We start from the raw sequence: 23,187 nt of genomic DNA, 5'->3' as shown, positions 1-23,187 counted from the left end.
GAATGTGCTGACAGCTGTGTGAGGAAGCTTGTCTGTGTTCATACTTTCCAAGCCTATTATGCTTTTTTCAGACACAAGTAGTTTATCATGTGTATGCCTTTAAAGTGTGTTGTCATGTTTCAATTTCAATTCAAATTTCCAACCAACAACTACATGGGATTTTTTTCCAACTAGATCTAGTTGGAGAACAACTAAATTGACAACACTGTGCTAGTTGACCACCTGAGGGGGGAGGAGATCCCTGCTCTCTTCCCATCAGAAGTTCATAGAATATCAGGGTTGGAAGGGAGCTCAGGAGATCAACTAGTCCAACCCCTTGCTCAAAGCAGGACCAATCCCCAGACAGATTTTTGTCCCAGATCCCTAAGGGGCCCCCTCAAGGAGTTGAGCTCAGAACCCTGGGGTTAATAGGCCAATGCACAAACCAGTGAGCTATCCCTGCCCCACCCCTGCTTATTGGTCCAATAAGAGATATTACCTCACCCATCTTGTCTCTCAAAGAAAGTATGAGATTTTTACCAACCCTATGGGACAGACCGACGGCATGTGTGACACTTGGCAAGTCTGTCTCAGGATACTACATTAGAAGTCCTGGTGCATCCCCCGGAGAAGAGGCCCCTATAGGCAGGACTCAGCAGTGCTCCCTCTAATTTTTCCCATGCATGTGCAGAATGAATTTTGACACCTCACCTCCATATTGGTGCACATAACAAAATTAATGTGGCGGGGGTGGGGCTGAGGCATTCAGAGTGTGGGAAGGGGCTCAGGGCTAGGGAAGAGGGTTAGGGTGCAGGTGATGAAGGCTCTGGCTCTGGGTGCAGGCTCTGGGGTGGGGCTGCGGGGCTTGGGGTGCAGGCTCCCTGGGGCTACAGTGGGGAGAGAGGACTTCCCCCAGCTCTCTCTCCCCACAGCATCACCTGGGCTGGGGGGCTGAGGTGCCTCTCCCTGCTGCATCAGCTCTGGGGCTGTGAGGTAGGTGCCTCTTCCCCGCCACAGCAGGTCCAGGGCTAGGCTGGGTTGGGGCCATGGGAGGTGCACCTCTTCCCCATCTGCAGCAGGTCCTGGGCTAGGCTGGGATGGGGGAGGGGCACATCTTCTCCATCTGCAGCTGGCTTGGGGCAGGGGGAGGGGCACCTCTCCCCCAGCTGTGTCAGCTCCTTGGCTGGAGGAGAGGCATCTCTCCCTGCTGCAGCCCTGAGTGCCTGTGTGACAATTAATAGGCTGCTGCATGGCTGTGTGGCCATGCAGCTTAGAGGGAATTTAAGGCAGGAATCCCCTTAACTATTCCTAATCCCCTTTAAGAAACACCCCTCCCCCAGTCAGTAACTCCAGGTCTCTGCTGCACTCACAGCTTGGCTCCATCCTTTACCCAGCTCCCTGCTACAGGGGAGAGGCCCTTTCACATCAGGGGAGCGTAGGGTGACCAGGTGTTTTGTTTTTGACCAGTTGAAAAGGGATCCTGGTGGCTCCAGTCAGCATCATTGACTGGGCTGTTGACTGTCTGGTTGGCAGCACCACACAATGGGGCTGTAGGCTCCCTGCTAGCTTCCACGCTGCATGGCTCTTGGGAAGCAGCAGCATGTCCCCCCCCTCCAGCTCCTATGGATAAGGGCAGCCAGGGGGCTCCACATGCTGCCTGTGCCCCAAGTGCTGCCCCCACAGCACTCATTGGCCAGGAACCCATGGCCAGTGGGAGCTGCGGGGGCGGCACCTGTGAATGGGGCAGTGCGCAGAGTCACTTGGCCATGCCTCCACTTAGGAGCCAGAGTGGGATGTGCTTCTGGGAGCTGCTTGAGGTAAACACCACCTGGAGCCTGCACCTTGACCCCCTCCTGGGACCCAACCCCCTGCCCAGCCCCAGCCCTAGCCTTGATCTCCCTCCTACCCTCTGAACCCCTTGATCTCAGCCCAGAGCCCCATCCTGCACCTCAAATCCACCATCCCTGGCGCCAACCCAGAGCCAGCACCCCCAGCCTGAGCCCTCACCTCCTCTCACATCCCAACCCACTGCCTCAGACTGGAGCCCCCTCCCACCTTCTGAACTCCTCATTTCTGGCCTTACCCTGGAACCTGCACCCCCAGCCGGAGCCCTCACCCCCTCCTGCATCCCAGCGAAAATGAGCAAGTCTAGAGAGAGAAATGAGCCAAGGAGTCTGAAATCCCTTCACCCATGCAGGGGGGGAGCAGGGTTGATACACTTTGGGGATGAACATACCCTTTGGATGGCATGTGGTGGCCTAGAGCTGGGGATAGGACCCAGGAGTCCTGAACACCCAGCCCCACTTCTTTAACCACTCCACTCTGCCTCACTCCCCTCCCAGAGCCAGGGAGAGAAACCACAAGTCCTGACTCCCGGTGTACAGCTCAGGTATCCTTATTGTGACTTGAGCCCCAGCTTTGGGCGGAGGGGGGAGGACGGTTTGGTGTTGTGGTTACAGGTAAGGGGAATATAAATCAGGACTCTTGGATTCTATCACAGCTTGGGGAGGGGAGTCTAGTGGGTTAGAGTGGGAGACAGGACTCCTGGGTTCTATTCCTGGCTTTGGGAATGGAGTGTGGGGTAGTGGATTGGAAGTGTGGCGAGGCTAGGAGCCCACATTCCTGGGTTCTAGCCCCAGCTATTGGGTGGGAGTGGAGTCTAGTAGGGTAGAGCAGGGGGGCTGGGATTTAGAAACTATTCTATTCCCAGCCCTTAAAGCAGCTTGAAAGGCTGTGTAAGGGAATTGCTTTGGGAGGGGAAGAGGTTCCAGGTTCAGTCCTTCTGAGATGTACTTAAACCGTTTGGACCTAGGGTGCCTGTCTCAGAGCTGGTGGAAACCAAACACTCACCTTCCTAGTTCCCCAGTTGCAAGTTGGGCCGCTCTCTCTGTTTCACAGCTCAACCTGAAGGGGAATGGGAGACCTCAGGAGTCTTCTGATGCTGGAATAACAGCCAGGGAGCAGTCACTGGGGGACTGTTTATCCCAAGAGCACCAACCCCACTGGGCTCGGCCTGTGCAGGGGGAGGAGATAAGGTCCAGACTGCAGGGGAGCCCAGAGCAGGGGTCGGTGACTGAGAAAACATAGATAAACAACCAGTGGCTTGCAGAAAGAGAAGATCTGTGGTAACTGGTGGGCAAGTAGCTCTGAGGTGGGGTATGGCAGCTGGTTAACAGCCACTGCTGCTCAGGGATCCCTAATGCAGCCACCTCTGGGGAGGGACACAGCAGCTTTTAAAATCCCACAGCAATACAGAGTTGCTATCAGAGGGCTCTGTGTATTGCTAAGGGAGGGGAGGCTGCTTGCTTTCTCTCTCTGCGCAGTGGCTGAGCTTCCTGAGTCAGGTCAGATGCTGCTCACTCAGTGAATAAGGGGATCATCTAAACATGAAATCTGGGTAGAAACAGCTCATTGCTAGCACTTTAAATTATGATCCACGCATTAGCTGTATCTTGGGGGTTGGTTCCTTCCCTTCTGCAGCAAGGCTTTGGCTGGAGTACAAGCTTAGACCTAATTGGCAAAACATCCCATTGCCTGGGCTGATAGCTAAATGAGCTGTTGCCATGCCAGATTGCCAGCGTCCACGTGGGAGTGGTGTGATATATTGATCTGATTCAGCTAATAATTAATGGTTGATTCACGTTATTATGAATCATTCTGTTATTAACTGGGCTTCATTAGTCTATTATTAATATGCGTATTTCCTTTTCAACTTAGCTTTATTTCATTCACCTAATAAATTATATAAAGTTGAAAAGCTGTGTCAACAAATGTTACTTCCCCAGTGATCTGAAGCACTAAGAGGACTGCAGTTAGTTGTTCTATACCACCTTGAAGTGGTCTGTTACATTCTAGTCTGTAGTTCTCAGAAGGGAAATACATCTGTGGGAAATGGAGCAGCTTGGATGGTCTTACAAACCTGCTGGAGCTGCTTGAATCCAGGACTGATTGACATGGGTCCCACTGGATGTATATCTGTGGAAGTTGCCCCATCTCTGTCTCTCCTTCCAGGGAATAATCAGTGGCTTTATTCCAGGATGGACTGATTTAAATAAAAGTAATTGACATCACTAAAATCTCAATTTTACTGATCAGTTTTAATCTCACTTTGCATTTTAACTTTTTAGTTACTTTCCTAAAGAAAGGTTGATTCTCATTGGTTGGTACCCATTAAAACCTGTTGATAAGTAATTAAATGTAGCCTTTACATTACATTAAATTTAGTACTTGTGCATAGATATAGTGTAACCTACCAGTCAGCAAAAACATTTATTTGAGCAGTTCGTTAACATACATTTAGATTCTTCTTTGTACTTTTTTCTTACATTAGAAAATGGAGAATGAAGCATTTCTTATTTACTAGATGATTAATATTTTACTTGTGATTTGTGTCCAGCTGTATTTGGCTGGAAATTGGAATTCAGTTACAACTGCACAAAACCAGCACTTTTTTATTAGTTATGTAAAACTACCTTCAATGTGAGGAGAAAAAAAAAAGCTTTTAATGCAAGAACTATTTTGATAAACAACTGACTTATTAAACAAAGGAAGTGTGATCTATAGGTAGTGAACGGAACTGACTGTTTCTGGTCACTCTGCCCTTCAAGGTTTCATAACTAGCAGATCTCACCCTGTGACACCTCATTTGTATTCATAGGTTGGAAGAGGGGACAAAAAGTTTTCTTGTTTTTTCAACTCCCAATCATTTTCTTAACATTGAATGAACTAATGTCCCTAGCCTCTGTTTGCCAGAAGCTGGGAATGGGCAACAGAGGATGGATCACATGATGATTACCTGTTCTGTTCATTCCCTGTGGGGGACCTGGCATTGGCCACTGTCAAAAGACAGGATACAGGGCTAGACGGACCTTTGGTCTCACACAGTATGGCCATTCTTATGTTCTTAATCATTGAACTGAACTAGTTGAATAGACTGAAAGGAAGAAAATGTTCTCTCTGCACCTGCCAAAGAAGTGTTAAAATCTGGTTTAGCGCTTCAACAAATGCTGGTTACGGTGCATAATCAATTACTTCCACCAGTCCAGCTGTTTGACTTTCTTTAAAACTTCAGCATCAAATGTATGTAGCTTATTAATGTTTTTATTTAATTTAAATGTATTTAATAGATAATGGTAAAGTAAGGCCTTACTGTAGGTTATCACCACTTCACATTTGATTTTTAATAGGTTTTTAAAAGAGTAATTATTTAAATAAAAAGACAATTGAAATAAAATCATTTTAAAAATAATTGGCATTTATCCACCCTGCTTTATTCGCTGACCTCAGTGAGCAGACAGGGTCTGCAGCCGCAATGTTCACAAGCCCATCATCCAGGGTGCCGACATTCTTGAGTCCAAGCTGGATGCACCTTGCTGCTCCTTTGCAGAATTGCAGCTCCCAGCGGTTTCATTTGAATCTGCTAGTGTGGAGGTTTTGGGTCTCCAGAGCTTCCACATTGCCACTGGAGTTTTGATGGTTACCCTGGAAACTAAACACTGCAGGACATGCTGACCAGCAGGGCCTGAGTGGCAGCTCACAGATTGGCCTCTGCCAGTATATAAACCAGGGAGCCATCAGAGGGAACAATCTGAGAAATGATGCAGATATTGCTTGCTTGCTTCTGCTCCATACCTTATTTTACTGTGAGCCTTGGACTCCAGCTCCTGACCCCAGTTTGTTCCCAACCCCATTACTTGCCTTCAGTTTGTAACCTGCCCCTGAATTTCTGGTATCCTGGCCCAACTCTGCTACACACGTCCCTGATGGCAACGTGGTAACTGACCAGTACATGTCAGCCGCTCATGAACCGGCTCTGACATCAGTTATCCCTGTCATCTCCCATCCTAGTCCCTAAATAATCCACCCATCAGCACCCAAGATCCTTCTCCAATGGGTTGTGACCACTCAGCAACAATCCAACTTCTGTTAAAGAGCGTCATTCCCCATTAATGGGAAAATGACTCAAGGCAGTGATTTCCCTCCAATGATTAGGGTAGTGGTCCCCAAAGATTGCACCCCCTTACCCCTATCCATGCCCCATGCCCCCTGGGATCAATGGTGTGGCTGGGGGTGTGTGTGACAGGGGTAAGCGGGGTCAAGGCTGTGGCTGCAGCTGGGGCTGGATCTGGGGCTGGGAGCGAGGCCAGGACTGGAGCCACAGCCAGGGGCCCAGGCTGGAGGTGGGGACAGGAGCAGAGCTGTGCCGAGGCTGGGGATGGGGTCAGACATGGGGGTGGGGGCCAGGGACAAGGCTGCGGGCGGGACTGGAGCACAGCTCGGGGTGGGGAAGGACTGGGTAGTGCTCCTTCCTGGCCCCCCCATAGGGACTGGCTCAGGCCTTGCTGCACCTCCCAAAGGTACCTCCACACACCCCTAGGGGGGCATTCCTCACAGTTTGGGGACCCCTGGATTAGGGGGGGTTATATACTTCAATAATTAGAGAAGAAAATTGGTTAATGTTGGGGGGGGGTAATGTCTATTTTATATCAATAAGGAAAAATCCTAGATTTCAATAACCATGTTTGATTATAGACAAAAATCAAAACTGGTGAGATTTATAAGAATATTCAGTAATTAAAGCAAATAGCCACAAAATCTAAGATTTAATATTTTATTAATTTGTATGGAAAGGAGCAAAACCTGGGGGGATTTTATATCAACATAATATACATGATAGTTTTCAAGTACATAAAAGGTTGTTACAAGGAGGAGGGAGAATGATGGGATGATTTAGTTGGGGTTGGTCCTGCTTTGAGCAGGGGGTTGGACTACATGACCTCCTGAGGTCCCTTCCAACCACAGGCGCCAACTTTCCTTAGAGCCGGTGGGTGCTCACGCCCCCCCCAGACTCTGTCCACTCCCTGCCCCCACTGAACCTCTCCCCAAATTCCTGCCCCAGCCCTGCCTCTTCCCTGAGCACACCACATTCCTCCTCCTCCTCCCCCCTCCCTCCCAGCACTTGCCACTGCGAAACAGCTGTTTCTCGGCACAAGCACTGGGAGGGAGGGGGGAGAAGCAGGATGCGGTGGCACGCTCAGGGGAGGAGGCAGTGAACTGGGATGGGGTGGGGAGCTGCCGGTGGGTGCCTTAACCGCTGAGGATAGGACACGAAGCAATGGGCTTAAATTGCAGCAAGGGAGGTTTAGGTTGGACATTAGGAAAAACTTCCTCACTGTCAGGATAGTGAAGCACTGGAATAAATTGCCTAGGGAGGTTGTGGAATCTCCATCACTGGAGATTTTTAAGGGCAGGTTAGACAAACACCTGTCAGGGATGGGCTAGATAATACTTAGTCCTGCCCTGATTTCTCCAGCTCCCTTCCAGTCCTATGATTATATTATCAGATATTTAGAGAGAGAAATAAGTAATTTTGCCAACATATTAATCATCAATAAGTAGAAAGAGACCAGCATCTGAGTGGATTTTGTGTAAAATTCCAGGAACTGAGAAAAGGGAAAAATCGGATTGGTATTACAGCAGCGTTTGATTACTGGTGAGGAAAAGGCCAAGACTGGAGAGGGTTAGATCTCCATGTTAAGTAATTCTACAGAAGAGCAGCACTTTGGGGAGGATTTACAGCGATATTCCCTACAGGAACCAGAACACAGAACAAAAAATGAACATGATGAAGGTTGATCAAACATTCACAACTGGGCTGGGCTCGACTCTAGAGCGTCGGGCCAGTGTGAATTCTGCCCCCTTGTGTACGTGCGTTAGGATGTGGTACGCCCCGTTCTCATAGCCCAGGGGTTGCAGGATATTAGTGCACAACTTGGGGGGGGGAAGAGATTTTATTGGACCAACTTGTGTTGGTGAGAGAGAGAAGCTTTCCAGCTACACAGGGCTCTTCCCGTCCTTTCCCCTCCCTCTCCAGCCTGTTTTTCAGCCCTCCCCACCCAGAGGAAGCTGTTGCTCTCTGTCTTTCTTCAGGATATCAGGGGTTGAGCTTCCTGGGTCAGTAGCATCCGCTGCTGCCTCCATTGTGAGCAGGGAGCCCGGGCAGAGCCGCTGCTGCTCCCCAGCAGGGTGCGGGGACTGACCTGCATTAACCCCCCTCGGTGCCCAGCTGGGGGGACTTTCTGCCCCTGGCAGCCCCGGGCTCTGCCGCCACCAGCCCCTGAGCCGGAGCCTGCAGGTGAGGGGAGAGACCCCGGGGAAGGGCTGCGCGTCTCAGAGCTGCTGCCCTCCCTGACACACACCCAGTTTCGTGTATGTCAGAAACTGCTTCCCACGGGAATTTGCGACCTCGCCTCACTGAGCAGGCGGGAGCGGTGGGGCCGTGCTCTGCTGCCCGGCCCGGCCCTGCCGTCAGACTCTGCGCCCTGCAAGTAATGGGCAAAGGGCCGCGCATGGGAGGGACGTGTGTGCAATTTGCCGAGAAGGCAAAACAGGTGGAGGGAAGCGAAGGCGAGGGGCAGATTGGCAAAGCCAGGAGCAGGGTGCAGTAGCTGGGGTTTGGAAAGGGGGAGCTGTGCTGCCAGATAGGTTGGGGCGGGGGGAAGGGTCCTTAGCACATCCTAATTTATTTAGGGTGATGATACCTCCCATTTTGGCCAGGACAATCCCATTTTTAAGCCCTGTTCTGGCTGCCCCAACTTTTTTGGCAAAAGTGGGCATTGGTCCCATGTGTCTTGGCGACTTGATCAGTTGGCAAGAGCAAACAGGACAAATGCTCACTTTTGTCAGAAAAGTGGGGTGCAGAGGAACATGGGGGGGGGGAAGAGTGGCCGTGCCAGCCCCATGTAGAGGGGAGACAGAGGGGCAGGCGGGACTTGAGTGAGCAGTGCTACCAGTGTCCACCTTGTGTGAGGGGGACAGGCAGGGCATGGGCAGGCTACTCAAGGGGAGGGATAGCTCAGTGGTTTGAGCATTGGCCTGCTAAATCCAGGGTTGTGAGTTCAGGCCTTGAGGGGGCCACTTAGAGATCTGGGGTAAAAATCTGTCAGGGATGGTACTTGGTCCTGCTGTGCAGACAGGGGTCTGGACTTGACTCCATGACCTTTTGAGATCCCTTCCAGCTCTATGAGATAGGTATATCTCCATATTAAGCCCCACATGAGGGGGCTCAGGCATGCAGCTTGGGTTAGTCCCCCGGGGGGGGGAAGGGCTTAGGCCAGCCCCCCACATTGTTCCATTTTCCCTTGGGGAAGTATAGTCACCCTAATTGTACAGTTGGATGTTATTGTGCAACTTAAAACCATTAATGGTAAATAATCCCAGAAAATCACAATTGATGCAAGTAGCAAAGCAGCCATGTCTCAGTTTGTTGTAAAACATATTTCCTATGATATTCTGAATGTTTATTTTACACGTGTTATTTAAAATATTTGTTCATCTTAATTTTCCAATAGCACAAGTTTCTTCTTTGCTATCGTGTGATTTCCAGGCTGTCATATTTCCTAGGTTGCTATAATACGCCTTCCTTTACCTTTGATCCACCAAAGAGGATGGCCTTTCTCTAATGTTATTTTTGCTTCTCTCTCCAGCACCTTAGGGACTGTCTACACTGGAAAGTTTGACCAATTATACAGATGTATTTATTCTGATTTAACTCCCCCGCCACACACCATGTGGACATTATTGTACCAAAACCAGAGTGCCTTTTCCTCATTTAGATTAAACCCCTTCAGAAATGATATAAGCTAAACCAATCAGGGGCACTCTTTTATACTGGAATAAGTGTCCACATGAGGAGTTAGACCAGAGTAACTATAGGTTTAAACTCACACATTAGTTTATACTGGTCTATTTTTCCTGTGTAGACAAGCCCTTATAACTTTTAGTCTAGTAATAGTCTTTTGTAATAAATATATCCATAATTAAACGGAGATATATAAATATTACATGTAAAAGCAGCAAAGAATCCTGTGGCACCTTATAGACTAACAGACGTTTTGCAGCATGAGCTTTCGTGGGTGAATGCCCACTTCGTCGGATGCAAGAGTGGAAATTTCTTGCACGGCTACCTCTCTGATACATAAATATTACATATTGCTCATAATCAAAGACTTACTTTTCATATGTCTGGAAAATTCTAGCTAAGGTGTTTATAGCATCAAAGAATCTGAGCACCTCTCAATAAGTATATATCCTCACACCACCTCTCCCTGGCAGAGAAAAGCTATTATCCCCATTGTGCAGAGGGGAAACTGAGAGACAGAGAGATGTAGGGTATGTCTACATGGAGGATGAAAGACCCGTTAGATCCTCCCTTAGCTAATGTTAATCTGAAATGCTCTGCAACATTTTACCTTCTTTGTACATATCTGACCATATATATACCAAAGTGTGGATGTCTCCAATAAATAATTGTTTTACTCACAGCGGCTTCATATCACACAATTAAAATATGCAATGATTCTGGGTTAAATTCCATGGCTTCCAGCAGTGGGGAAGGTTCTCCAGGCTCACCCGTCCCCACATGCTGCTGCTCTCAGAGGAAAAGGGAGGTCAAAGCAGTGCAGGGGGGCAGGGGAGAAGGAGGAGCATCAGAGTTATGCATGCGGGATGGAGGGGGTCTTTAGCTGAGCCATAACCCCCCCACACACTCCTCTATCCATGCCCCCCAAGTCTGTCCTTCTTCCAAAAAAACACCTCAGCCACAGTGACTCCATGCCAGTCTCTGCACAGTTCATACATCCTATGGCTCTGCCCAGCTCCTCAACCTACAGGGCCTCTGCCAAAGTCTGTCCCTGCATGGGGTGGGGGAGGACTGGGCTGGACCGTAAGAGAGACAGGAAGACTCCGAGCTGGGGAGACGATATGGGGCAATACAGGAACTAACCATGCAGACAGGGCCTTCTGTGGCCAGGTTAAGGACTGCCCAGGAATCAGAGGCAGTAGAGGGGAGAGCTGGGCTGTGGAACATGGGGTTGCTGAAATTATTTTTAAAAAGCCAAGTGAAAGAACTGCTCAGAAGCTTTGTTAACACAGAGTTAAGGTTGCCCAGTGCTGCCTCTTGTCCTTCCAGAACGGGGAGAGTGGCTAATACGGTTGCCACCTTTCTAAGGGCTGGTAACAGGACCCTATAGGCCACCACCCAGCTCTGCCTCCTCCTGAGGCCAGGCCCCTGATCTGCCTCTCACAAGCCCCCCCCCCCCCTTCCTGCCAAGGCCCTGCCTCTGCTCTGCTTCTTCCCCACCACCCCATCAGAAAAACCAGACATCCGGGCTTGTCAAACGGCACTCGGACTGTCTGGGTGAAAAACCGGATGGGTGGCACCCATAGTGGCTAAACTTAAACCTCTGAAAACCAGGAAGTACAAAGTGGAGGAACACATCACCCGCACAACCCAACCTTATCTCTGTCTTGGAGCAATACCCGTCACTCAGTAACAAACATGCTCTCGCAGAGACGACAGAACACAGCACATCAACCCTGTAGAACAAACTTTAACACGTTCTTTGTGGTAAAGCAAACCTTCGATTTGGATCAGGCATAGCAAGCAGGAACTACCTCCACCTGGCCTTCACTCAAACACTGAGCATGCTCCATGCAACTACCCCAGGTTTGCAAAATGTTGCTGCCACAGTTCAGGGCAACTTCTTCTGTTTCTCCCCTCAGAGGTCCAGCAACAGCTTCCACTCTCAGCCTTCTGGCTCCCCTGGTGTTGCCTCTCTTGGGTGGAGACCCGCATCCCTCTCCCTTCTGACTGGGGTATTTCCAGGCTGCACAGTTCCCTGTCTTCCCTGTATTACTCTCAGCATAGACAGGTTGCCTAAGGACATCTGCTTGTTTTCTCTTCCGAGATGGTTAACAGCTGTGATTGCTACAGTTATAAGGTCAGGTACACACAGCGCTTCCTAAGCAAGCTTGCTTTATTCATAAGGCAAAAAACATTACAGAGAAAATAGATTAAAAACAATTTAAAAACCCAACTCTACAGGCATGCTAATAAGTCCACCAGAGTTAACCTCAACCCTAAAATGGTTCTGGCTGGGGCAGTTCTTCAACCCTGCACCCAAGGGGATTTCCTTATTACAAGCTTGTCACAGCTTCAGCTCAGAACAAGCACTCACTCTTCTGGGACCTCAGAAGGCCCTATCCTTCCAATCCTCCTCTAAGGATTGGCATCCTCCGTGGACCAGGGGCCTGTCTAGTTGCTGGATCAGGAAGAAGACCATGAGCCAGTTTAAAACCAGGCTATTTATTGAAAAATCCTTCCTTTGTCTGTTGGCCCCTGGAGAGAATCCAGTTTGAAGTAGAATATGTGCATGTCTCTGGGGGCGGCTTGAAAAGGTTGACAATGGAGGAAGTTAATTGGCTTTCCGTCCTACCAGAGAAGATACAGTGCTATAATAACACATACACAATTGCATGTTTAACATGATGGACCCCACTGGTCTTAACTCTTATTCAATATGTTTTAACTTAGTTCAGTAAAGTTCATTCAGGATACTGGAGGCTATTATCAGTCTCTTGCAGTTCCCACCCCTTCACCCTTGCCCTGAAGATTCCTTCTGAGACGTTGCCTTTGCTTGCCCCAGAGACCAGTGACAACCTACAGCACTTCATGCAGCAATGAAGCATGGTTGGTCCATCAAGGTCAGAGCCAGCTCCAGGGTTTTTGCCGCCCCAAGCAGCGGGGGAAAAAAAATGCCACGATCGCGATCGGCGGCAGCTCCACCGTGCCGCTTTCTTCTTTGGTGGCAATTCTGCGGCAGGTCCTTCCCTATGAGAGGGACCGAGGGACCCGCCGCCGAAGAGCCCGACCTGCTGCCGCTTCCCCTTGGCCGCCCCAAGCAACTGCTTGCTCAGCTGGTGCCTGGAGCCAGCCCTGATCAAGGTACATCTGCACCTCCCCTCATATCACAGTCACAGCTCTACTAACCTGCCACAACTACTCCTTCCGCTGTTCAATACACCAACACCGAACACAGTTAACAGCAGTTGGAATACATGCAGATAAACGCACAAACAATGGCGCAGTCTCACAGTGTTTCCACGTACCTATGTATGCTGCCGCTGTTGCTGATCCACACCCAATATCTATAGTACTCCAGGGAGCGGAGTCAGGTCAAATGTACCCATTTTTAAATTCCTCCTCAATACTCTCCTTTGCTGTTACACCCTCAAAAATCCTTGGTTCCTTGCGTTCAGAGACCGCTACCTATCATGCCTCCTTGTACTCCCCCATCTGTCTGTCTGCATTTGATGTCTGTTGTGTGATAGTTGCAATGTGAGCTGTTTGGGGCAGGGAAAATCTTTTTGTGCTGTGTTTGTACAATATGTAGGGCCATGGGGTCCTGGTCCATGTTTAGAGTTCCTAGGTGCTGTCGTCAATAAATAATAATAATAAATTAGGGCTGTCAATTAATCGCAGTTAACTCACATGATTAACCTCCCAAAATTAATCATGATTAAAAAAATAATCACAATTATTCACAGTTTTAATTACACTGTTAAACAATAATAGAATACCAATTGAAATTTATTAAATATTTTTGGATGTTTTTCTACATTTTCAGATATATTGATTTCAATTACAACACCAAATACAAAGTGAACAGTGCTCACTTTATAGTCTTATTTTTTTATTACAAATATTTGCACTGTAAAATGATAAACAAAAGAAATAATATTTTTCAATTCACCTCATACAAGTACTGTAGTGCAATCTCTTTATTGTGAAAGCACAATTTACAAATGTAGATTTTTGTTTGTTTCTTACATAGCCCATACTCAAAACAAAGCATTGTAAAACGTTAGAGCCTACAAGTCTACTCAGTCCTACCTCTTGTTCAGCCAATCGCTCAGACAAACAAGTTTTATTTTTGAGTGCAGTTATTTTTTGTACATAATTCTACATTTGTAAGTTCAACTTTCATGATAAAGAGATTGCACTACTTGTATTAGGTGAATTGAAAAATACTATTTAATTTGTTTTTTACCGTGAAAATATCTGTAATAAAAAATAATAATATAAAGTGAGCACTGAACACTTTGTATTCTGTGTTGTAATTGAAATCAATATATTTGAAAATGTAGCAAAAATCTGCAAATATTTAAATAAATGGTATTCTATTATTGTTTGAGTGCGATTAATCATGTGATTAATCATGATTTTTTTTAATTGCTTGACAGCCTTAATAATAATAAATTTAGTAAAAAAACTACCATCATAAGGACTACAAGATGGGGAAAGGTGAGGAATTCTGAGAGGGCGACCCCTGTCTGCCAGAATTCACTACCCCGGTACCTACAAAGAAAAGGAATGTGTGTGTGTGTGTGGGGGGGGTGTTAAACAGGAAACAGGAAAGAAAAATATGATTCACCTTCAGCAGTTTCTGACACTACACCTGCTCTGCACTGTACTAAACTGGCCAAGTCTTTTCTCAATATGATAGAGTCTAGAAGTGTTTGGAGGAAGCTTTGCTAAGAGCTCTCCCCAGACAGAAGAGTGCTGTGATCCTGAGATAACTAGCTGGAGAAAGCTCAGACTGTTAGAAATAAATGCACAGGGTCTTTCTCCCAGTGGGAAATAGGTAGGGGGTGCCAGCGGGATGCCCCCATTCTAGGAACAGTCTCTAGGGAAAGATAAAGGGCTCAGGGAGGGACAGACATATGTCACATGGTTCCTACCCTGTTCCCCATCTCCCAGTGCTGGCATATCATCCAATACCCCCCTGGAATCCTGGGGTTCTAGATTCCTCTTCAATGAGACTTGTAGTTCTGGTTGCATCTTTCTTTTCCTTCACCACATTGGCTGCTAACAGGGTCTGGAACCATTCTGGGAACACTGTGGCTAGGAACACATCTGAGGTGGGTTCAGAGTGGGGCTATGTGAAGAGCTGACTCATGGTGTTTGAGCACTTGAGAATAGCCATGTTAGCCTCTTGTCCTGGAAGAAAAGAATGAGGAAGACATCATAGCTCTTCAGGTCCAGGACAGAGCTAGGACCAGAACCGAGGTCTCCTTAGTGCCTGTCTCATTCCCATCCACTGTCTCTCAGGTCACTGCATGCAGGAAGCCTTGCTATTGCAACAACCTAAGGTGGCATCTATCGGTGACTGGAGAGAGAATTAAAGCTTCCTTCCTCTGATTTTAACTCTTACTTTTAAATACCACTTTCCTCTTTCATAATAAAAGATCAGTAAAAATTGCACCCACCTGCAAGTGAGCGAATAAACTCACCCACCTTCATCTAACCCTGGGGCTATTTCTACTCCAGATCTCTCTGATGGAGCCAGGGGAGGAACCGGGCCCCTCGGATGCAGAGGAAAGGGAGATTGTGAGAGACGCCTGCACAGGTGAGGAGTTTGTTAAGCCAACTCAGAAACCATGGGCGAGTGAACAAAACAGCTGGCTTTTCCACCAAGGCCCTGTGAGACCCCCAGTTCTGCCCGTCTTCACCCATGTCAGGGTTGTCCCAGCAGGGGTCACATCCTCCTGGCAGGTGTGTCAGTCATGACTTCCTTCCCACACTCACTGACTGACGAATACACCTCTCTCCCCCTCATCCTCTGTCCTTTCTTGGCAGTTGAGATGTTACATGGGAGCAGAACTGGTCCCTCTGCCTTGTGGAATTTGGTTCCTAATTTCAGACCATAGCATTATTATTTATTTCTGCTGTTCCCCCTTTCCAAACATTCTTTAGTCCCAGCACAAGAAATGAATCAGGTCTCAATTCTCCCTCTTTATTCCAACAGAGGACGGGATGGTGAAGATAAAGGAGGAGAATTGTCTGGAGGAAGCAGAATCACATGGGAATTTATTGGGAATGTTGACAGGGAAAGTTTCTTTGAGTCCTGATCAGGTGAAGGCGTGTGACTCTCAATGCATATCAGAAAAAATTCCTGGAGAGACATCACAGGGTAAAGCCACTTCCACTGGCAGAGCTCTCAGGAAAACTAAAAATAACAAAGCCCATCAGAGAATTAACACTGCAGAGAAACCCTATACCTGCCCTGAGTTTGGCCAAAGCTTCAGTGTGAGCTCAGACCTTGCTGTGCATCAAACAATCCACACTGATGAGAGACCCTATAAATGCATGGAGTGCGAGGAAATCTTCAATCAGAAATCAATACTTGTTACTCACCAGAGAATCCACACTGGAGAGAAGCCCTATAAGTGCCCCGACTGCGGGAAAAGCTTCTGTCAGAACTCAACACTTAGGACACATGAGAAAATCCACAGGGCAGAGAAACCCTATGAGTGCCTACAATGTGGGAAAAGCTTCCGAGTGCGCTCCTACCTTCTTATGCATGAGAGGACCCACACTGTAGATAAACCCTTTAAATGCTCCGACTGTGGGAAAAGCTTCTGTGCAAGTTCTGACCTTATGAAACATCAGAGAACCCACACAGGAGAGAGACCCTATAAATGCCCCGACTGTGGGAAAAGCTTCAGTGACTGCTCAGCCTTTATAAAACACAAGAAAATCCACATGGCAGAGAAGCCCTATAACTGTACTGACTGTGGGAAAAGCTTCCGTGTGATTTCAGCCCTTACTGTACATCAGGCAATCCACTCGGGAGAGAGACCCTACAAGTGCCCTGACTGTGGGAAAAGCTTCATCCTGCGCTCATGCCTTATTCGACATCAGAGAATCCACACTGGTGCTAAACCTTATAAATGCCCTGACTGTGGGAAAAGCTTCCGTCTGAGCTCAACCCTTTGTACTCATAGGAAAATCCATACAGCAGAGAAACCCTATGAGTGTCTCAAATGTGGGAAAAGATTCCGAGTGAGCTCTTACCTTCTTACGCATGAGAGGATACACACTGTAGATAAACCTTATAAATGTCCTGACTGTAGAAAAAGCTTCAATGCGAGGTCCTACCTTATCAAACATCAAAGAATCCACACAGGAGAGAGACCTTTTAAATGCCTTGAGTGTGGGAAAAGCTTCAATCGCAGATCAACTCTTATCACTCATCAGAGAATCCACACTGGAGAGAAGCCCTATAAATGTCCCGACTGTGGGAAAAGCTTCAGTGTGAACTCAGACCTCATTGTACATCAGAGACTCCACTCGGGAGAAAGACCCTATAAATGCCTTGACTGTGGGAAAACTTTCCGTCTAAGCTCACACCTTACTAGACATCAGAGAAGCCACACTGGTGAGAGACCCTATAAATGCCTGGTCTGTGGGGAAAACTTCAGTGACTGCTCAGGACTTATTAAACATAAGAGAAACCACACAGGAGAAGAACCTTATAAATGCCCTGAGTGTGGGAAAAACTTTAGTGTGAATTCAGCCCTTATTGTACATCAAAGAACCCACACAGGAGAGAGACCCTATAAATGCCTTGTCTGTGGGAAAAGTTTCAGTGACCGCTCAGGCCTCATTAAACACAAGAGAATACACACAGAAGAGAAACCTTATAAATGCCCCAAATGTGGGAAAAGCTTCAGTGACAGTTCAAGCCTTATTAAACACCAAAGAATCCACACAGGAGAGAAACTCTATAAATGCCCTGAATGTGGGAAAAGCTTTAGTCACAGCTCCGCCCTTTTGAAACACCAAAGAATCCATACAGGAGAGAGACCCTTTAAATGCCTCGAATGTGAGAAAAGGTTCACTGACAGCTCAGCCCTTAGGAGACACCGGCGAATCCACTCAGAAGACAGGCCCTATAAATGCCCCGACTGTGGGGAACGATTCAGTGTGGCCTCAGGCCTTATTAGACACCAGAAAATCCACACTGAGGAGAGACCTTTTAAATGTAGTGAGTGCGGGAAAAGCTTCCAGTCGAACTCACTTCTTAAAACACATCAGAGGATCCATACGGGAGAAAAACCCTATAAATGCCCCGAGTGTGGGAAACGCTTCCGTCAGAGCTCCCACCTTATAAGGCATCAGAAAATACACATGGAATAGGTGTTCACAATGTTTTTCATTGTTGCTTTTGTTATGGTGTTTCTCACGGTTCTGCTACACCAAGTCAAATGGGGATGATGAGGTCTATGCTTGGCTGGGTTTTACAGGGTACCCGTTATGGATTTAAAGAATCCATGCCATGCCCTGGCCACAAAGGCAGGCCCCCTGGCCTCAACACCTCCCAGACTGAGCCTTTGGACTCCAGCACTCCTGTTCTTCATGCTGAGATCTGCCCAGTGAATCCATCCGAGGTAGACTCCTGGTCTGAGACTTCCCCCCACCTATCGGGGATTAATGCACTTCAGGTGGTGTTGGTAGCAACACCAGGCAGGTGTTTTCCAAACAGGATAGGTTTAAATAATCAACTGGGATACAGTATCAGGAAGTCCTTAAGTTAACTTAGGCCATACCTACACTACCACGTATGTCGGCAAAACTTACATCGCTCAGGGGTGTGGAAAAAACACAGCCCTGAGCAACATAAATTTCACCGGCATAAGTGTTAGTGTGCACAGTGCTATGTCAGTGGGAGAAGCTGTTGTTGGGGGTGGTTTAATTATGTTGATGGGTGAGAGCTCTCCCGTCGGCATAGGGCAGTTACCCGAGAGATCTTACAAAGCTGCTGCTGCATCGGTACAGATGTGCTGCTGTAAGCTCTCTAGTTTAGACATAGCCTTAGAGAAGCAAAGGTTAAAACCGAGTTCAAACTGGTCAAAGCCAGTACCTAAACCAAAGTGGAACCAGACTGCTGGCACTAAACATTAAAAAGGTTGTAGAGCAGTTTTTAAACTAGGAGATGGGGGAAAGCCGACTGCTGCGGAGGAGCGTGTGGATCGGACACAGACTTATCTTAGGGTAGAGTCTGATGATAGAGAATCTCCAGGTTATAGTCAGGAGCAGAGGAATGAGAAATATAATGTAAGGGCTGGATCAGATGATGAACAGTCACATAAAAAAGAATCTGGCACATCAGAAAAAGGCAGGCTAATAAACAGGGACAAGTTTTTAAAGTGCTTGTACACAAATGCCAGAAGTCTAAATAATAAGATGGGTGAACTAGAGTGCCTTGTGATAAAGGAGGATATTGATATAATAGGCATCACAGAAACCTGGTGGACTGAGAGCAATCAATGGGACACAATCATTCCGGGGTACAAAATATATCGGAAGGACAGAACAGGCCGTGCAGGGGGAGGAGTGGCACTATATGTTAAAGAAAGTGTAGATTCAAATGAAGTAAAAATCTTAAGCGAATCCACAGGTTCCATAGAGTCTCTATGGATAGAAATTTCATGCTCTAGTAAAAATATAACAGTAGGGATCTATTATCGACCACCTGACCAGGACAGTAATAGTGATGATGAAATGCTAAGGGAAATTAGAGAGGCTATCAAAATTAAGAACCCAATAATAGTGGGGGATTTCAATTATCCCCATATTGACTGGGAACATTTCACTTCAGGACGAAATGCAGAGATAAAATTTCTTGATACTTTAAATGACTGCTTCATGGAGCAGCTGGTACGAGAACCCACAAGGGGAGAGGCGACTCTAGATTTAATCCTGAGTGGAGCGCAGGAGCTGGTCCAAGAGGTAACTATAGCAGGACCGCTTGGAAATAGTGACCATAATACAATAGCATTCAACATCCCTGTGGTGGGAAGAACATCTCAACTGCCCAACACTGTGTCCTTTAATTTCAAAAGGGGGAACTATACAAAAATGAGGGGGTTAGTTAGACAAAAGTTAAAAGGTACAGTGACTAAAGTGAAATCCCTGCAAGTTGCATGGGCCCTTTTTAAAGACACCATAATAGAGGCCCAACTTCAATGTATACCCCAAATTAAGAAAAACAGTAAAAGAACTAAAAAAGAGCCACCGTGGCTTAACCACCATGTAAAAGAAGCAGTGAAAGATAAAAAGACTTCCTTTAAAAAGTGGAAGTCAAATCCTAGTGAGGCAAATAGAAAGGAGCACAAACACTGCCAACTTAAGTGCAAGAGTGTAATAAGAAAAGCCAAAGAGGAGTTTGAAGAACGGCTAGCCAAAAACTCCAAAGGTAATAACAAAATGTTTTTTAAGTACATCAGAAGCAGGAAGCCTGCTAAACAACCAGTGGGGCCCCTTGACGATGAAAATACAAAAGGAGCGCTTAAAGATGATAAAGTCATTGCGGAGAAACTAAATGGATTCTTTGCTTCAGTCTTCACGGCTGAGGATGTTAGGGAGATTCCCAAACCTGAGCTGGCTTTTGTAGGTGACAAATCTGAGGAACTGTCACAGATTGAAGTATCAGCAGAGGAGGTTTTGGAATTAATTGATAAACTCAACATTAACAAGTCACCGGGACCAGATGGCATTCACCCAAGAGTTCTGAAAGAACTCAAATGTGAAGTTGTGGAACTATTAACTAAGGTTTGTAACCTGTCCTTTAAATCGGCTTCGGTACCCAATGACTGGAAGTTAGCTAATGTAACGCCAATATTTAAAAAGGGCTCTAGGGGTGATCCCGGCAATTACAGACCGGTAAGTCTAACGTCGGTACCGGGCAAATTAGTTGAAACAATAGTAAAGAATAAAATTGTCAGACACATAGAAAAACATAAACTGTTGAGCAATAGTCAACATGGTTTCTGTAAAGGGAAATCGTGTCTTACTAATCTATTAGAATTCTTTGAAGGGGTCAACAAACATGTGGACAAGGGGGATCCGGTGGACATAGTGTACTTAGATTTCCAGAAAGCCTTTGACAAGGTCCCTCACCAAAGGCTCTTACGTAAATTAAGCTGTCATGGGATAAAAGGAAAGGTCCTTTCATGGATTGAGAACTGGTTAAAGGACAGGGAACAAAGGGTAGGAATTAATGGTAAATTCTCAGAATGGAGAGGGGTAACTAGTGGTGTTCCCCAAGGGTCAGTCCTAGGACCAATCCTATTCAATTTATTCATAAATGATCTGGAGAAAGGGGTAAACAGTGAGGTGGCAAAGTTTGCAGATGATACTAAACTACTCAAGATAGTTAAGACCAAAGCAGATTGTGAAGAACTTCAAAAAGATCTCACAAAACTAAGTGATTGGGCAACAAAATGGCAAATGAAATTTAATGTGGATAAATGTAAAGTAATGCACATTGGAAAAAATAACCCCAACTATACATACAACATGATGGGGGCTAATTTAGCTACAACGAGTCAGGAAAAAGATCTTGGAGTTATCGTGGATAGTTCTCTGAAGATGTCCACGCAGTGTGCAGAGGCGGTCAAAAAAGCAAACAGGATGTTAGGAATCATTAAAAAGGGGATAGAGAATAAGACTGAGAATATATTATTGCCCTTATATAAATCCATGGTACGCCTACAGCTCGAATACTGTGTACAGATGTGGTCTCCTCACCTCAAAAAAGATATTCTAGCACTAGAAAAGGTTCAGAAAAGAGCAACTAAAATGATTAGGGGTTTAGAGAGGGTCCCATATGAGGAAAGATTAAAGAGGCTAGGACTCTTCAGTTTGGAAAAGAGAAGACTAAGGGGGGACATGATAGAGGTATATAAAATCATGAGTGATGTTGAGAAAGTGGATAAGGAAAAGTTATTTACTTATTCCCATAATACAAGAACTAGGGGTCACCAAATGAAATTAATAGGCAGTAGGTTTAAAACAAATAAAAGGAAGTTGTTCTTCACGCAGCGCACAGTCAACTTGTGGAACTCCTTACCTGAGGAGGTTGTGAAGGCTAGGACTATAACAATGTTTAAAAGGGGACTGGATAAATTCATGGTGGCTAAGTCCATAAATGGCTATTAGCCAGGATGGGTAAGAATGGTGTCCCTAGCCTCTGTTCGTCAGAGGATGGAGATGGATGGCAGGAGAGAGATCACTTGATCATTGCCTGTTAGGTTCACTCCCTCAGGGGCACCTGGCATTGGCCACTGTCGGTAGACAGATACTGGGCTAGATGGACCTTTGGTCTGACCCGGTACGGCCTTTCTTATGTTCTTATGTTAAAGCCAGGGCTTCACAAAGCCATGCTGTTATAGGATCCATCTTCTCTCTCTTGTCCAGTCCTGAATGAGAATTCCTATGTGTCCATGAACCTTCTTCTTAAACAATGATCCCGGACACCTCTTGTCTCTGTTCTCCGGAAAAAGCCATGCTGTGTTCACACATTCAGCCTGCTTGAACCACCTGTTGTTAAGTGTTAATGTCTGTCATTGTCTCTTCTGGATCCTCCATTGGCATGTTTTGGTTCTAGCCAGCTTCTGAGGGTGCATTCATGCCACCACAGAGAGATCAGACATCATATGTCTCTTTCCCTGTTCCAGGAGAAGCATTTTATTCTTTCTGCATCCAATGAGTAACAGTGCAAAGACAGATGGCCAACTGAGACTCATATTGTTCACAAAAATATTGCAGAAAATTCTCACATTCATTACAGATGGGCGCTGGGGCATTGAGAGATTGGTGATCTGGGAGGCAAAATGGAGAGTGCTGGAGAATGGAATATTTGGAAGTTGGGTTGTTGCTGGATGGACACAGCCAATGGGTGAGGGAAGTTGGGTGCTGGTGGGTTCTTGGAAACTGAGAACTGTCCTGAACTCTAAATGTTTTCCTTCTCCAACAGAGAATGAAAAGCAATATACCCCCAACTTCCATCCAACTCATAGTCTGTTACAAAACATCAGCAGTGACTGTTAAAGCATATTAAGTTCCCAAATACACAGGCTGTGGAAGAGTCAGATGTGTTCAACTGTTGATACTTGAGAGTACGACTTCACCAGTCAGGTTATGCAGAGCATTGAATGGGGTGAATGTTTCTTTTTGGTGTCTGTTAGCGATGGAAGTGAAAGCCTTATGGAGCGTTGGTGCACGTTATCCACGATGTTGTAGCTGATATGAAGATGGCAAGGAATACAGGAGTCTTTTCCCTTCTAATGTCCATGTTTTAAGGTTTTGGGTGGCTGGCATATATTCTGATGCCACCTTCACTGTCACTAAATGCAGTTTTCTTTGTGTTACTTACATATAGAAACTTTAAAACAAATGTTTTTCCCCAATATTCTGAGCTCATGTTTTTTCTCCTCCATCCCCAAACCCTGGTGCTTTGAGTAGAAATGGCTCATGGTGGGTAGTGTTCAAGTCAAGCCAGCTTTTACAAATAATTTTTCAAAGTGAAAAATGCTCTCCAGCATCTTCTTACTGGTTCCTTTTTGTTGTCTCTGTCCATCATTTCTGTTGCCACCAAGGTCTGACTTTCAGCCCCTCCCTCTTCTGTCTTCAAAAATAAAATTTCTCCCCTTCTAAAAAATGCTGAAGTTAACTCTCTGTGGGAGGGAGAAAATGTCCAGAACAGTCAAAGAAAATGTTTTTGAGAAGAAGATCTCCCCTCG

At 46.4% G+C, this 23,187-nt stretch overlaps 3 protein-coding genes across 3 annotated transcripts in view; 2 read left to right on the top strand and 1 right to left on the bottom strand.

The window, feature by feature from the left end:
• The window catches only part of LOC123345048 (acetylcholinesterase-like), a 15,146-nt gene extending 12,159 nt beyond the window's left edge, over window positions 1–2,987 (bottom strand). Inside the window, exon 1 of the mRNA XM_044981637.1 lies at window positions 2,830–2,987. The gene's annotated coding sequence lies outside the window, so the exon portion shown is untranslated. The remainder of the gene's footprint in view (window positions 1–2,829) is intronic.
• LOC123345053 (zinc finger protein 883-like) overlaps window positions 1–23,187 on the top strand; it is a 902,586-nt gene that overhangs the window by 129,261 nt on the left and 750,138 nt on the right. The gene's annotated exons all lie outside the window — the stretch shown is intronic.
• LOC123345040 (zinc finger protein 850-like) lies at window positions 917–23,187 on the top strand. Its single transcript, XM_044981603.1, has 4 exons — window positions 917–972; window positions 15,149–15,227; window positions 15,627–18,051; window positions 22,422–23,187. Exons 2-3 carry the CDS (start codon window positions 15,158–15,160, stop codon window positions 17,798–17,800), a joined length of 2,244 nt encoding a protein of 747 aa, XP_044837538.1. The 5' UTR covers window positions 917–972; window positions 15,149–15,157; the 3' UTR covers window positions 17,801–18,051; window positions 22,422–23,187.

The sequence above is a fragment of the Mauremys mutica genome, chromosome 12 (genome assembly GCF_020497125.1).
Source record: "Mauremys mutica isolate MM-2020 ecotype Southern chromosome 12, ASM2049712v1, whole genome shotgun sequence".
Taxonomy (NCBI): Eukaryota; Metazoa; Chordata; order Testudines; family Geoemydidae; genus Mauremys; species Mauremys mutica.
This window is presented reverse-complemented; position numbering and strand designations above follow the sequence as displayed.